This window comes from Uloborus diversus, chromosome 1, assembly GCF_026930045.1.
Source record: "Uloborus diversus isolate 005 chromosome 1, Udiv.v.3.1, whole genome shotgun sequence".
Lineage (NCBI taxonomy): Eukaryota > Metazoa > Arthropoda > Arachnida > Araneae > Uloboridae > Uloborus > Uloborus diversus.
This window is the reverse complement of record NC_072731.1, coordinates 78977079-78991299: the sequence shown is the minus strand read 5'-3', so window position 1 is coordinate 78991299 and position 14221 is coordinate 78977079. Positions and strand designations below refer to the sequence as shown.

The following is a 14221-nucleotide window of genomic DNA, read 5'->3' as shown; positions in this document are numbered from 1 at the left end:
AGGGGGAGGGGGTCAAAAAATTGCCAAAATTATCTTTACGTATCTAATGAATGGCCCCTTACATGCAAAAGCTTACTATTTTGTTCAAAAAAGGGTACCTTAAAACTCCAAAACACGTTTCAGCAGTACTCTGTATATTTGGGATACAAAACGTTTGTTATTTCATGTTACTTCTCGGCACTAAGGTATTTACTTATTCCTTAATGAAACAAGTGGTTTGTTTCTCGTGTAATTACTTCCTATGGGTGCAAATAAGAGGGGAGTTTTGACACTAACTGCGGGATTGTAATTTTTAGGGGATTTTGTCTCTTTTAAGGGTATTGCTCTTGGGGAAGAGCTTCATAAGTGGTGCGCCTTCGCTCTTAGGATGGATAGATTTGGAATGATTTTAAAATAGAATGAATGCTTTTCGCTTGCTTTATTCGAATGAGGTAATAGTTGAATGTTTGGCGTTGAATTTTCAATAATTGAGAGATTCCTTAATAATCGAACGATATTTTTCGAACGAAAATTTTTAATTATCATATGAGCGGATTTATGGAAGGGCAAGTGTTGTATGAGTGGCAGATACAACGGGAAAATCATGGGGGTCATGTCCCCCCAACCAACTTAATCCGTCGACAATAGTATCCATACACATTGTATTCAAACACTTCATGCATAAAATGTCAACGATGACAGTATCTTTTCATCTCATTCATTATTTTTCAAAGTAAATATTTGAACTACTACTTTGTTTCATTGCTCATGAAATTAATTTGCAACGTTTATCCCCAATCAGGTGCCTTATTCCTGACCGATTATGTGCTTTTTATTGACTCCCGAACAGATTCAGACATTTTTCGTACCAAAAACGGGTATTTCGTTCATGGGGGTGGGGGGTGGGGGCTTTCTTCAACATGAGCGCCCTCCCCCCAAATGGTTTTCTGTATCCGACCCTGGTGTGGTCCGGTGGTGAATTCTTGAAACAAAGGGTAGAGAATCGCTTTCCATACTGTTTTGAACTTGACAATTATTAAGATCAAATATGTACAATTTTTATTAAAAAGTGAGGGATAATGATAACATGGGCGGTTCTTTGGGCGACACTAGCAGGTTTAAACTTGAGAGTTGTTAAACTTAAAAATATATTGAACCAGTATGGTACAAACCGTGTAATTGAAAATTTAAGGTGGTCTTTGCTCTTTTTTGGATTATTGTTTCTTAGGAGGAGGGGGAGGAGAAATTGTCATAAGAGGCACGCCATTGCTCACAGGGACGGACGGACACCCCTGTCTTTCTATAAAGTTTCAGAATCTAATAATAGTTTCTCAAGTGCTTTTTTTCGAATGAGGTTACACAGTGAGCACACTTCAATGAGATAAAGGTTTTAAAACGATTGTTAACGCTGTGACAACCATGTTGAAACGCTTGTGAAACGTTTAAACGCAATGTGTTTATAATGCAGTGTGCCCATCCTCCCCCCCCCTCCCCTGGCGATAACACTCATCCCTCAAATGCGACGGAGAACCACCAGAACGAGATCCCCTTAAAATAAGACTAAAAGTCCTTTTATAAGTTACCCTCTCCTCTTCAAAATTTCAATGGCGTGGTCTGCGCCATGACCCCCCCCCCCTTGCCCTCTCTCTCATGGGGGACCCTTGTTTAAAAAATTGTTTGTTGTCGAACGTTCGGTTATCGAGTGTCTCGGATGATTTGAAAACCGGATACGGAATCTGCTTTTCAGAGAAACTTGGTAATCACTTTAAACCTTTTTGAGAACCAACACACGGAAAATGAAGCACAGCTACGGAACCTTAAGTTCCGAAATTAACCGTCGCGAGTCAAAGCATTTTCAGCAGTTTTGCCTCAACTTTACAAAAAATAAATAAATCTCATAAAATCAGCACATCAATTGACTCCAAATTTTTAAGTTGAGTGAATAATATAATAATTAACATTTATGAAAATATAAGGAATATGACATTGAAAATATAAAGCCAAAGAGTGGAAGCTAATATTAATCCCACACGACAAACTACCATATTTCTTTTTAAAGCACTCAGAAATATTTCAACTTCACTCCCTACACTTTTACTGTTATTACATACTTCCCAAGTCAGCGAATGAAAAATAAAAATAAAAAAGAGCGAATCAAGAAACAAAAAAATAATCATGAACTTCAATGCAATTCAAGCCACACTTATAACTTTCAATGCGCCGGGAATCCCAGTCTTATGGAAAACGCAGTCAGAAATATTTTACCCTCCTTCCTAATGCATCAGTCAGACAAATATAATTCCACTAACAAGAACATAAAAAAAAAGCAATAAACAAGAGTAAATGAGTCCTTTTGCGCAGAGAGAGCAGCGATTCCCCTACTTGCTTACATTATTAACTTCCTTTTTGAGTACCCGAAACCATTCGAAATAACCACGTGATATCTAAGAATCATTAGTTTAAATACATAACCGTTCGAATAAATCACTCAAAATGAATGTAAAGAAAATAAAAATCGAGAAATCAATCCGTTACACAAATTAAAATGAAAGGGGGAGGGAGGTGATAGAGCACCATTTCAATCGCTACGGGGCATCCCCTGAGAGCCACCAAGAGTTAAGGGCCTATTGCCAGTTTTCTAGCCGCTACCAATAAACCTATAAAAGTTTATACTTCTCCGAGCCGGGTCGCCCAAATGCCGAGCTCCTAGTTTCTGACAAGCTAACAGGGAATCTCGTCGGACCAGTATCCCCCAAGGATTGCGACCCCTAAATGAAGACTAAAATCTATCAAATTGATCCCCTAAAACAGGCTTGCGTTTCGAACTTTTCCGGAGGGTAGGGGGGCAAAGGGTGTATTTGCTAATTTTATCGGAAAAAAAAAAAAAAAACTAGACCACTTAAACTTAAAAACTAGATTTTTTCAAGGAATTGGGGGGGGGGGGGGCAGGCCCGTTATTTCGAACATTACAAGATAGGAGGAGGGATTAAAGAGTATCCTACGAGTTGCATACTATGCCGAATAACAGTAAGAACTTCATTTATATGAGTACAATAACTTCTAAAAGCCAGGAGGGTTCGCCCCTTATTATACCCATAAATGATAGGCTTGATGGCACATTCCTATTTCGAGTGCACCCCTGCCAAAACAACTCGGGAATTCAACTGTTCCAAAAGTCAAGGGTATCCACCCCCCCCCCCTTTCGCAGGGCGATGGTGCACCCTCTCAAATGTTACGGAGCATCCGTCTAGAAAGAGCTCCCCCCTCCCGAAATGCGATTTTAAAAACCCTCTCAAAAAACCACTTTTATAGAAATTTCGGTTTCGCAGGCTGCGCCATGGACCCCCCGCCTCGTCCCGAAAATGAGATTTAAAGAACCCTCTCAAAAAACCAGCCCTAAAAATTTTAATGGCACAGGCTGCGCCATGCCCCCTCCTCCCTTATAGTGAGCCCCTGAAGCAGTCTACTCAATTCTGAAAAAGCTCAGAAAATGAACTACTTGAGTACTCGATTCAAACGTCTCGAGATCTCGATTTGAAACAATTGCTCGAGTACTCGATTCAAAAGATCTCGAGAAGTCAATCGCTCGAGTACTCGATTCTAAAGATCTCGAGAAGTCAATCGCTCGAGTACTCGATTCCAAATATCTCGAGAAGTCAATTGCTCGAGTACTCGATTCGGAAGATCTCGATTATCAATCGCTTGAGTTCTCGAATTCAAAAGATCTCGATTATCAATCACTCGAGTGATCGACTTGAAAAGATCTCGATTATCAATCACTCGATTATCAGAAGTACTCGATTCCCGATATCTCGATTATCAAAAGATCTCGATTATGCCCATCACTAGTCGTAACCTCCATGATCCCCCCCTTCTAGTATCCACTTCTTACGGTTCTGATCAGGTTTTTAATTTTTTCGAGCAAACATTCAAATACTGTTGCGGGTTTGGGGCAGGAGGGGGGTCATGACCCCCCTATATCCGCCACTGCATACATACATACATACATACACACACACACACAAACTAAATAAATAACTAAAATAAAATATAAATAAAATAAATTAACATGAATAATTTAAATTAAAAATAAATCAAAAAATAAATTTAAATAAATAAAATAAAACCCCCCAAAAATTTTGATGGCCCAACTTGTGCCATAATCCCCCCCCTGTGAGCACCCCCTGCAGTGAACCCTTATTAATCTTGACTTTGCTTAATCCAGAAATCCGGATGTGCATGCAGTATAAATAAAGGGCAAGCAGGGGGTTCTCACTCTAAAATGGAAATTAAAAAAAAAAAAAAAAAAACACTTTAAAGTACCCTATTTTTTTCCAACTAGGGTGATTTTCTTTGTGTTCCTTACAAAACATAGATAATATTTCCATAACTTATGCATTATTGTCTTTTTATACCTGGTTCCTGAAGCAAAGTTCCCACTGCAAAATGAAAATCAAAATAAAGCACTAAAACACCCTACTTTTTCTCCAACTAGGGTGATTTCTTTGTGTTTTTGGTAATAACATAGATAACATTTTCATAGTTTATGTATTATTTTTTTACCTGGTTCCTGAAGATCCCAGTAACAAATAGGAAAATAAAGAAAATATAAATTTCAATTGAATGAAATTTAAAAACTAGGACAACAACATAAACAAATATTAGGATCAAAAATGCAAATTTGATAGAAAAGACTGAATAATATTAAAAGTTTTAAAGTTAGTTAGTTTCAAAACTTCAAATCATTAAAAATTATAATAATACAAGAGAAAGGATCAGAAAAAAGGAATATATGAGTCTGCAAAAATTGCGACAGGAAAAATGGATATTTATGCAATTGCTTCGAAAATGCTCATTTAATGAATTTTGGGCGAGCAATGCAAAGTAAATCAACTTCTTTGCTGTGTTTCAATTTTTGGAAAAGAAAACAAAGGAAACAAAAAATGGGAGCAGGAAAAGTTTTTGAAAATATTTGATATTATATTAGTTTTAAAAAGAAAACTATTAATTGAAATCAGTAACCAAGTAACAATAGTTATTCATTGAAATGTCAAATTTCAGTAAAAGAAATCAACAATGGGATTTCAAATAATAGAAGAAGAGATGATTGAAAAAAAAAGAGAGAATTTTTCATTTTTTCAAAAACTTTTAAAAAATCAAAAATAAAGCACTTTGTCAAAATAATGAAGAATTTTTGTTCAAATTAAAGGATTTTCAGGGACACGTGAGAACCCTGGACAAGTTAGCACAGTAATGTATTTTTGTAGGCCATATTTTGTATTTTTGTAATTTTCTTTGATGCAGTTTTATGTTACATTCAATGTTTATGTTACATTCTCTAGCTTTCAATACAGAGTTGGCACAAAAGTATATCCAGGTTTTAAAAATTTATATTTCAGAAAGGGCATAAGTCCTACGAGAATCCATGGGACTTCGGCCCTTTCTGAAATCATTGATTCAGTTCATCATTAAGATTTTGAAAAATGTGTATGAATTCAGTTCTTGCAACATGTATTGCACATAACTCATCACAATAGAATTGACTTTGGCATTCAGAACAATGTTTTATGCATTATAATAATTGTTTTGTATGAATACATACAAATTGAATGTCATAAAAAGTAATTTCTGGGAAAAAATATACATGTTTAAAAGTTAAATGTTAACTTGTGAGACTATTTACAACCTTTTTTTTTTTAATAATAATTTTTAATACTGTTATTTGACATTGAGCCATTTTTATCTGTTTTTTGTACCTAGGAATTTTCAACATTCAGGAACTTTTGAACGGTATATGGTTTGCAGAATGCATACATTGCAGTACAGTATTTGGATTATATATATATATATATATATATATATATATATATATATATATATATATATATATGAATGATGACAATTGTAACAAAAACAGTAAGAACACGAACTAAATATTTAAAAATCCAAAATATCAAAATGTTAGTTTACTGCAGATAAATACTAGTCAATGGTATGTAGTTTTGGAACCACAGTGAACAAAAATCCTTGCTATTGCTATCTGCAACTATTATAATGCAACTATTATAATGGTATGTAGTTTTAGAACCACAGTGAACAAAAATCCTTGCTATTGCTATCTGCTTCACTATCTTACAATTGCTACCAAGAGGAAAGTCCAGTCTGCTTTGAATAGTCCCTTAAATTATTTCTTTTGAACGTCAAAATGATCTCCCACATTTAATCCAGGTTTCATACAAATAGCACTTGATCCTCCACATAAAGTTTCAAGTAGTAACAAAACTTAATCTTAGTTATCTTCAAAGGGTAATTTATAGGCTGGATCCAACTCAGCTTCAAATGCCTCAAATGTTTGCTAAAGAAACTAGGTAGTAGAAGAGAATAATTTATTGACAGTAAAAGCTATTTACCTGGGAAATTCAAAACTACTGTTATGAACACTGTAAAAAGATACATCATGGCAAAATTCTTCATCTTTGTCTTTTAGAGAATCATTAAAAGAACTATGAAATTTGGAAAGCTCATCATCAAACACATCTGTCAATTAAAAATATAAAGAGGGATTTTTAAAATATGTATAAGTAGAACAGAAGTGATAATAGATAAATATCTAGTATCACTTCTGTTTTACTTATAAAAGAATAAGATCTTATTAATGAATTATGATCAATAAATGAATAAGATGTAAATTATTAGAAATGTTGAACTTTTCACATACTAGTAGTCTCCGACTTGCTCATCTAATTGATTTATAAAATGTATGAAAATTGAAATGTAAACGAGAAATCTAAATTGTGTTTAAAATACTTAGTTTTAACCTTTTATAGTTAAATATCTTGTGTGTGCCTACAAATGTGCCTAAGGAAGTTGAGTTGAATTTCCTTCACTCATTTATTCTGATAGAGCTAATGCATTGTGGTGTTTTTTAAAGATTATTTCTTAAATTACTTTCTCTGTTGTAATACCTGTTGATTCCGCTTTTTTGTTGCCAAAAACAATGAAAAATAATAGTAGTCATCAAGTTATAAAATTAACAAACTTCAAGGGTGAACTCAAGCAAGCAATCATTTGTGAATTTGTGAATTTTAAAGATTTGACACTTTCATATGATACAGGATTTTGAAGCTTTCTTTGATTCAAGTCAAGTCATCAGAAAAGTGTTTTTAAAAGTTTTTTTTTCACCATATGCTTGCTTTTAAATTCGAGCATACAAATTTGCAATATTTGGAGCAGATTAGTGTTAAGTCTCAGCTATTCTCTATTTATGCCCAATATACTAATATAACAAAAAAGAATCCTGTTTTTTTGTTTGGTTATTCATTTATGTATTTATTTATTTGACAATGGAGAACTAAGCTGAGACCTAGTGAAGGAAATAGTTCCTAGCGCCTTGTCTGCTAATCAGGTGAAATTACGCTCTTCACTTTAGAGATTGGATTAGTTAGTTAAACCGACGCATAACAATCAATTGTTAAATATTGTCAATTTTACGAGCAAAACAGCGTGGAGCAGTTCATCAATTTGAATCACACGAGCCAGCGAATAGCAGCTCATGGACAGGTGGCGATCTCCTCTCATTCACGAAGTAGATAAGGTAGGTAGCTAGTAAGTATGACGTTTTATCTGTTAACTCTGTTTTTCTTCCCCGTATCATGATGTCATTGTCAACTTAAGTTGCAAGCAAGTATAATAAGGATAGGTAATAGGTAAAAATGTTTTAAATTTCAAAAAAGTTCACCTTTAAAGCTTTGTACGAATAGTTTATACTATACACAGCGAATATCCCAAGCCCGGATGAGAAAAGAGGAGGGTGCCAAAAGCTCCATGGCATAACTGGTGCTGGTCAGTAGAGCTGAAAGGTTCTCGACCAACCAGGAAAGGCAACCCAAATCTAAGGTGTGGAACCATGCCGATGGAAATATGGCTTACCATATGGCAACCGGGGTTATAGGTTGTTACAAACGGTCCCTCGTGGCTTGGCAAACCACGTTGAATTCTACCTTCCACTTGTAGAGAGGGTCAATTCGGGTGGTTTACCTACCCTCCGTTTCCCTAAACACGGGTAAACACAAAAATAAACAAAAACCTGGCGGTGAAAACCGCCCAAAACAAAAAGTTGACTCATCCCGGGATATCTGGACGCAGCCAACCCTCACAGAAACTGTCTCTGCTCCTGAAAAGGGGTCAGCAGTAAAACTGTTTTTCAGGAACCTCCTGCAGCAACAATGAGCACTGAAGTACCTGGCCCATTCGGTACCTCCAAAAAACTGTCCAGCCGGCAACGAAGAAACTGGCAGCGAGCCATCAAGTTTCAACAGAGCCTGGAACATGGACAGCAGGGCACCCCATCTACAAAGAGGGTCCTATCGGAGGGTTCCACCCCTTCACCATCTAATGTAGCCCAGATCAAGAGATCTAGAGTCTCCTATAGCCAGGCTACATCTGCAATTAAGTTGGCTATCACCAAGAAAGGTTACCCGGGGGATCAACTTTCCCCGGATGATGCCATTGGTATCCAAAGGGACATCGATGCAATCATTGATGATATCCCCCCCAACGACAACGTACCTCACTTTGCAGCTGTCAGTCTTTCAAATGGTGTGCTGGTTATCCAGTGCACCAATGACTTTGTTGCAGATTGAGTACATTTGCACTTCAATGGACTGCAGGTGACATAACAAATCAGCAGATGAAAAGATAAAATGCAGCTCAGCTTTTATAGGTCTTTTTAAAACATTTGCAACAGCTTTATATGACCTGCATTGCATAGCTGAATTCTTTTTAAAGGCACATGTTTAAAAAAATAATACTGAAGAGCATCCCACTGTTCCAGTAGTCTGTTTGCTGCTGGTCCAATGGTAAGTCAACGGGTAGTTGTGTGTTTCAGGAACTTGTGATGAGATGTATTTAGTTGAGCTTGCACTTCTTCGAAGTCCTCCTAACGGGAAGGCCAGCCATCAAAATAGCTATAAGTACTAAGAAGAAGTTCAGATGCTTCTTCACCTAAATACTGCAATGCTTTGACATATGCATTATGCATTGCATGAATACTGCAAGTACCAATATTTATTAGGCTTTTTTCTCATGTCTCAAGAATACTAGTGTCAAACAACCTAAAAACCTTTTTGTCAACATAAGGACCATCCAAAGGAAAGCATGAGACATTTATTCAAGGATAATTACTCTCGGTAAGTGCTTCACATAGCTTCTCAATCGAAATTTCACCAACTGCCTTGCTCAAGAAGAAAGTTTTGAGATGCCTTGTTGTGATGCAACATTGGCTTTCAGACCAATATTTTATTGTTCGTTGCAGTTCTTTTTTGTCTTTGACATTGGTAGTTTCATCAAAGCTCAAAGTATAATAGGATAAACATGCTTCTTTTAACATACATTCCCGAAAATAAGGAGCAAGTCCATCTGTAGAAGGGATAGAAAGACTGGTTCTGCTCATAGGGTGCAATTGCAAGTGATAAAAAAAAATTCCCTGATTTTCCGTTAGCATAGCTATTTTTCTTAAACAACAACAAGGTGGGGGGAGGGGGCACGTTTAAGGCTATTTTTGTAATTAATTTCACTGTTAAAGCTATCATTCAGAAACTTTTCAAAGATTTAATTATTAAAAAAAAAATCCTAAGGCGCATTTTAAGAAAGGTGAGAAAGGTGACAAAAGTTGCAAAAGGTGACTAAAAGTAACCAAATTTTCAAAAGGTGACTAAAGGCAAGAAAGGTGACTGACTCCTCGGCCTGTGGAAGGGGTGGAAACTTCGGTGGATGGGACACCATCTGAATCCACTCCTACCGTAAGTATTGAGAGCAAAGATAATGGTTCTAACTCTCCTAAATCCACTACAAGTTCGATTACGAACTGTATGGAAAATCTTGACGTTTCGGATGTAGATTCCGATGTCACGTTAATGGATGAGACCCTCTTGCAGGATATTCATCCTAACAAAGAAGCTGCCCCTTAGCGGGTCCCCGCTCTCTGCAGTGGAGGTGCCTGGCATCATAGTTGCGCAGCTTAACCTTCATCATTGCCAGTCTGCTACTGCTCTTCTCAGAAAGACTTGGCTGAAGGAAGAATTGACATTGCCCTAGTACAGGAACCCTGGGTTAACCACGGGAAAATCCTCGGTCTGGGTAGCTATGGTAATCTCTTCTATGATCTGACTTGTAGTAGACCGAGAGCCAGCGTAGTTGTTAACAAGCGCCTGAATGCTCTCTGCCTACCGAAGTTTCTTGACAGTGATAATGTCGCCATCTGAGTATTTAATGAAGATGGTGCTTCGGCATGTTTCATGTCGGCTTATCTATCCTATGAGGATGAGATTCCTTTAGCGACCTCAGCCAGGAATTTTGTAAAATTCTGTGTGCATGCAAGGCTGAAGTTCATTATTGGCTGCGACGCTAATGCTCACCACATTGTGTGGGGAAGCAGTGATTGCAACAAGAGAGGTGAGGAACTTTTAGAGTACCTGCTAGGTAACAACCTAAATATCCTCAACAGAGGTAATAAACCTACTTTTATTACCCGAAACAGATGTGAAGTCATTGATCTAACGATATGTAATGGTAGAGCACTGAACTGCGTAAGTGATTGGCAGGTGTCAGACCGGATTACCCTATCTGACCATAGACCAATCCTTATGACTTTTTCAGGTCCTTCACTAAGTGTACTGCAGGAGGAACGGAATCCCAAACGAACATCTTGGGATTCCTATCGGGAAGATCTAAGGGTCTCCCTATCAGGTAAGAATTTCAAACTTACTTTGTTGTTAGACTTGGAACTAGCAGTTGATTCACTTCAACATTCTATACTTCAATCTTATCAACATAATTGCAATGCAATCTCCACTAGTTTACCAAGACGAGTTTCTTGGTGGTGTAAAAATCTTAGTGGATTAAGAAAGAATTGCAGAAGACTTTTTAATAAAGCCAAGAAGACGTGCGATTGGTCTTTATACCACGAAGCTTGCAATAAGTACAATAAGGCTATAAGAACCAGTAAACAGGATAACTGGAGACAGCTCTGTAGCCATTTGGACAGCATCTCTCGCGTTGCTAAACTCACGAAAATACTCTCTAGAGACAATTTTTGTAAACTGGGTTCCATTGAAAAGGAAGATGGTTCCTTTACTGATGACAGGGAAAGTACTCTAACAGAGATGTTTAGGGTACACTTTCTTGGCTCTATAATTAAAGATGACGAAAGTCATCCTAATATTCCGCTACACCCCTTACGTGGTAGTAAGGAAAGGTGGAAACTAGCGGGTGAAATTGTGACCCCTGGTAAAATTGAGCGGGCCATTAATTCATTCAAGCCTTTTAAATCTGCTGGACCGGATGATATTATACCTGCTCTTCTGCAGAAGGGTGTGGATATTATCACACCACATCTTTGTAGGATCTACAGGTCCTGTCTTGTTTCTGGCTATGTGCCTTATGCTTGGAGAACTTGCAAAGTAATTTTCATACCCAAGCCTGGTAAGCCAAACTACAATGTGGCGAAAGCCTTTAGACCCATCAGTCTTACCTCTTTTCTCCTAAAAACTCTGGAGAAATTGATTGATAGGGGATTTGATTTCATCAGATAGGGCATTGATTTCATCAGGGGTTGTGTTTTGAAAACCAACCCTCTTTCTAAGTGCCAGCATGCTTATCAGCCTGGAAGGTCCACTGAGACTGCACTTTATGAGCTGACAACAGCTCTGGATAGTGTAGTCAATGGACAAGAAGTAGCTCTCGCTGCTTTCCTTGACATTGAGGGAGCTTTTGATAAGGTCCCTACTGAGACTATTAACGATTCTCTCGCTCACAAGGGAATTGATCCCATGATATGTACCTGGGTAAATAGTCGGCTAACAACCCGTATGGCAAAAGCTTGCATGCTGGGAAGAACTATGATGGTGGGTAACTGCCGTGGCTGCCCACAAAGGAGCGTTCTCTGCCATTTGTTTTGGTGCCTGGTGGTTGATGAACTTCTGGAAAGAATTCGTCGCAGAGGTCTGCACTGCATTGGCTATGTGGACGACATAACCCTTGTTATTAGGGGTAGGTTCCATGAAACTGTTACCAATCTCATGGGGTCTGCCCTTGAGGAAATTGAAAAGTGGTGTTTGGAGGCAGGTCTTACGGTCAATCCGAATAAGACTTATTTGGTTCCCTTCACTCGTAAACGTCTCAAAGACTTGAAGATAATTAAGTTCTTTGGTTTGCCTCTTGCCTACTCTAGTGAGGTCAAGTACCTGGGTGTGATCTTTGACAAAACTTTGACATGGAATTCTCACCTTAAGCAAATTACCGATAAGGCCAAGAGAATCTTTTGGTCTTGTAGACGAGTAAATGGTATTAATTAGGGCTTTTCTCCAAAAATCGCTCCCTGGGTTTATACTAAAGTAATTGTACCTACGGTTACGTATGGGGCAATTGCCTGGTGGGGTAAAACCTGTACCATTACAGCTGAGGGTTGCCTCGCCAAAGTAAAGGATGGATACTATTACTATCACTAGTGCCATGAGAACTACTCCTTCCCATAGCCTTGAGCTCCTTCTTAGCCTTCTTCCGTTGCATAAGCAAGTGGAAATGGAGGCGATTCTGTGTGCAAACCGCCTCAAGCTCATGGGTCTCTGGAAGTCCCCTCGTTATCTGTCTCTGTACGATAAACTGTGTGCAAAGACTAGTAAGCATCCTTACTTTATGATGCCTTCTGACTGGATGTTAAAACAATTCAGCTTTAATGCCAATTATAACATTGTGTTTCCGTCCAGAGAGCAATGGAAGGATGTACAGGATATCATTGGCAATGCACACGAAATCTGGTTTACAGATGGTTCCAAGACTGCGTCTGGAACTGGTTCTGGTGCATATTGCAGCAGCAATAACACTAATCTGTGCTTCTTTTTAGGGAAGCTAGCTACTGTCTACCAGGCAGAAACTTTAGCCATATTGGCTTGTGTAAACAACTGCCTAGATCGAGGCCTAAGTGGGAAAGTTATCAGAATATTCTCTGATAGCCAAGCTGTGTTGAAAGCTCTCAATCGTAACTGTTTTACTACCAAAACAATTTGGGAGTGCCATAATGCACTGGTAAGACTAGCTGGCAGTAATAGGATCTCCCTTTACTGGGTTCCTGGTCACCGTGACATTTTAGGTAACGAATTGGCAGATCAGTTAGCTAAACAGGGCTCCAATGTACCGTTTATGGGACCCGAGCCTGTCCTGTGCCTGCCCTACAATGCAGTAAGGACCACTGCAAAGAACCTTCTTATGGATGAATCTTATGGCCTGTGGCTTCAGTCCGAGTCTCAAAGACAGGCCAAGACTCTGAACTAGCAGCCTCCCTGGCTCAGGTCCAAGGAACTGCTTAACTTGAGCAGGAATGAGATCAAGAAGTCTGTTGGGTTACTAACTGGACACTGCTCTCTTAATAGGCACCTTAATTTGATGGGTGTTATTGAAAACCCTTCGTGTAGAGGATGGCTGATGAAAGCTCAATTCATGTGCTATGTGAATGTGAGTTCTACTCGGCACAAAGATTTGAGCACTTGGGATACCACTATGTAGATCCCTGGGAACTGCCTAGAATTTCGGTTAGGCAACTGCTGAGATTTATTTCTGTTACTGGGCTCCTTTAGTAGTCTAAGCGGGGATAGTACAATAGACCTGTGGTCTCGGTGCTCGTGCTGTTTTCAAGCGCCCCCCCCCCCTTTTCACTTCATACTTCATACACAGCGAAAGTTTCTTCTCTCAGTTTTTCATTAAAACATTTTAGGCTGCTATAGAATAAGTCTAAATATAATGATATTAAGATTAATTATAACTTTTGGGCATTGTAATCAAGAAATAGTGGAAAAGGGGACACACATGTGAACAATTTTTTTCATTTCTTAATTTCTCAGAAAATATTATCAATTTTTCACAGAAAACTCTGTGATTGAATCGTCTTTTTTTTGTGCCATAGAATTTTTTCAGATTTTAAAAAAAAAAAACATATTTATATATTTTATGGAATAAAAAATGAGCTGATGTGTGCATCACATGGCTTCTTTTTACTCCAATTTAATGTCATTTTCCCATTATTGGCAGTTTTAATATGAGTCAATAGTTTACTCTTTTTATCTCATCAACAGTGTTCAAATTACAACCAGATTTTTAAAAAAAATCAAAAAAAAAAAAAAAAAAGGCCAAATTTGTCACCAAGTTGGCGATCAAAAGACTAGCGATATATCGCCAAGTGCCCCCGCCA

The 14221-nt window shown here is 38.0% G+C and overlaps 1 protein-coding gene across 1 annotated transcript in view; it reads right to left on the bottom strand.

The window, feature by feature from the left end:
• The window catches only part of LOC129234668 (membrane-associated tyrosine- and threonine-specific cdc2-inhibitory kinase-like), a 124506-nt gene that overhangs the window by 12952 nt on the left and 97333 nt on the right, over positions 1–14221 (bottom strand). The window contains 1 exon segment of the mRNA XM_054868710.1: positions 6390–6516. Within this exon segment, the coding sequence (XP_054724685.1) occupies positions 6390–6516 (127 nt within the window).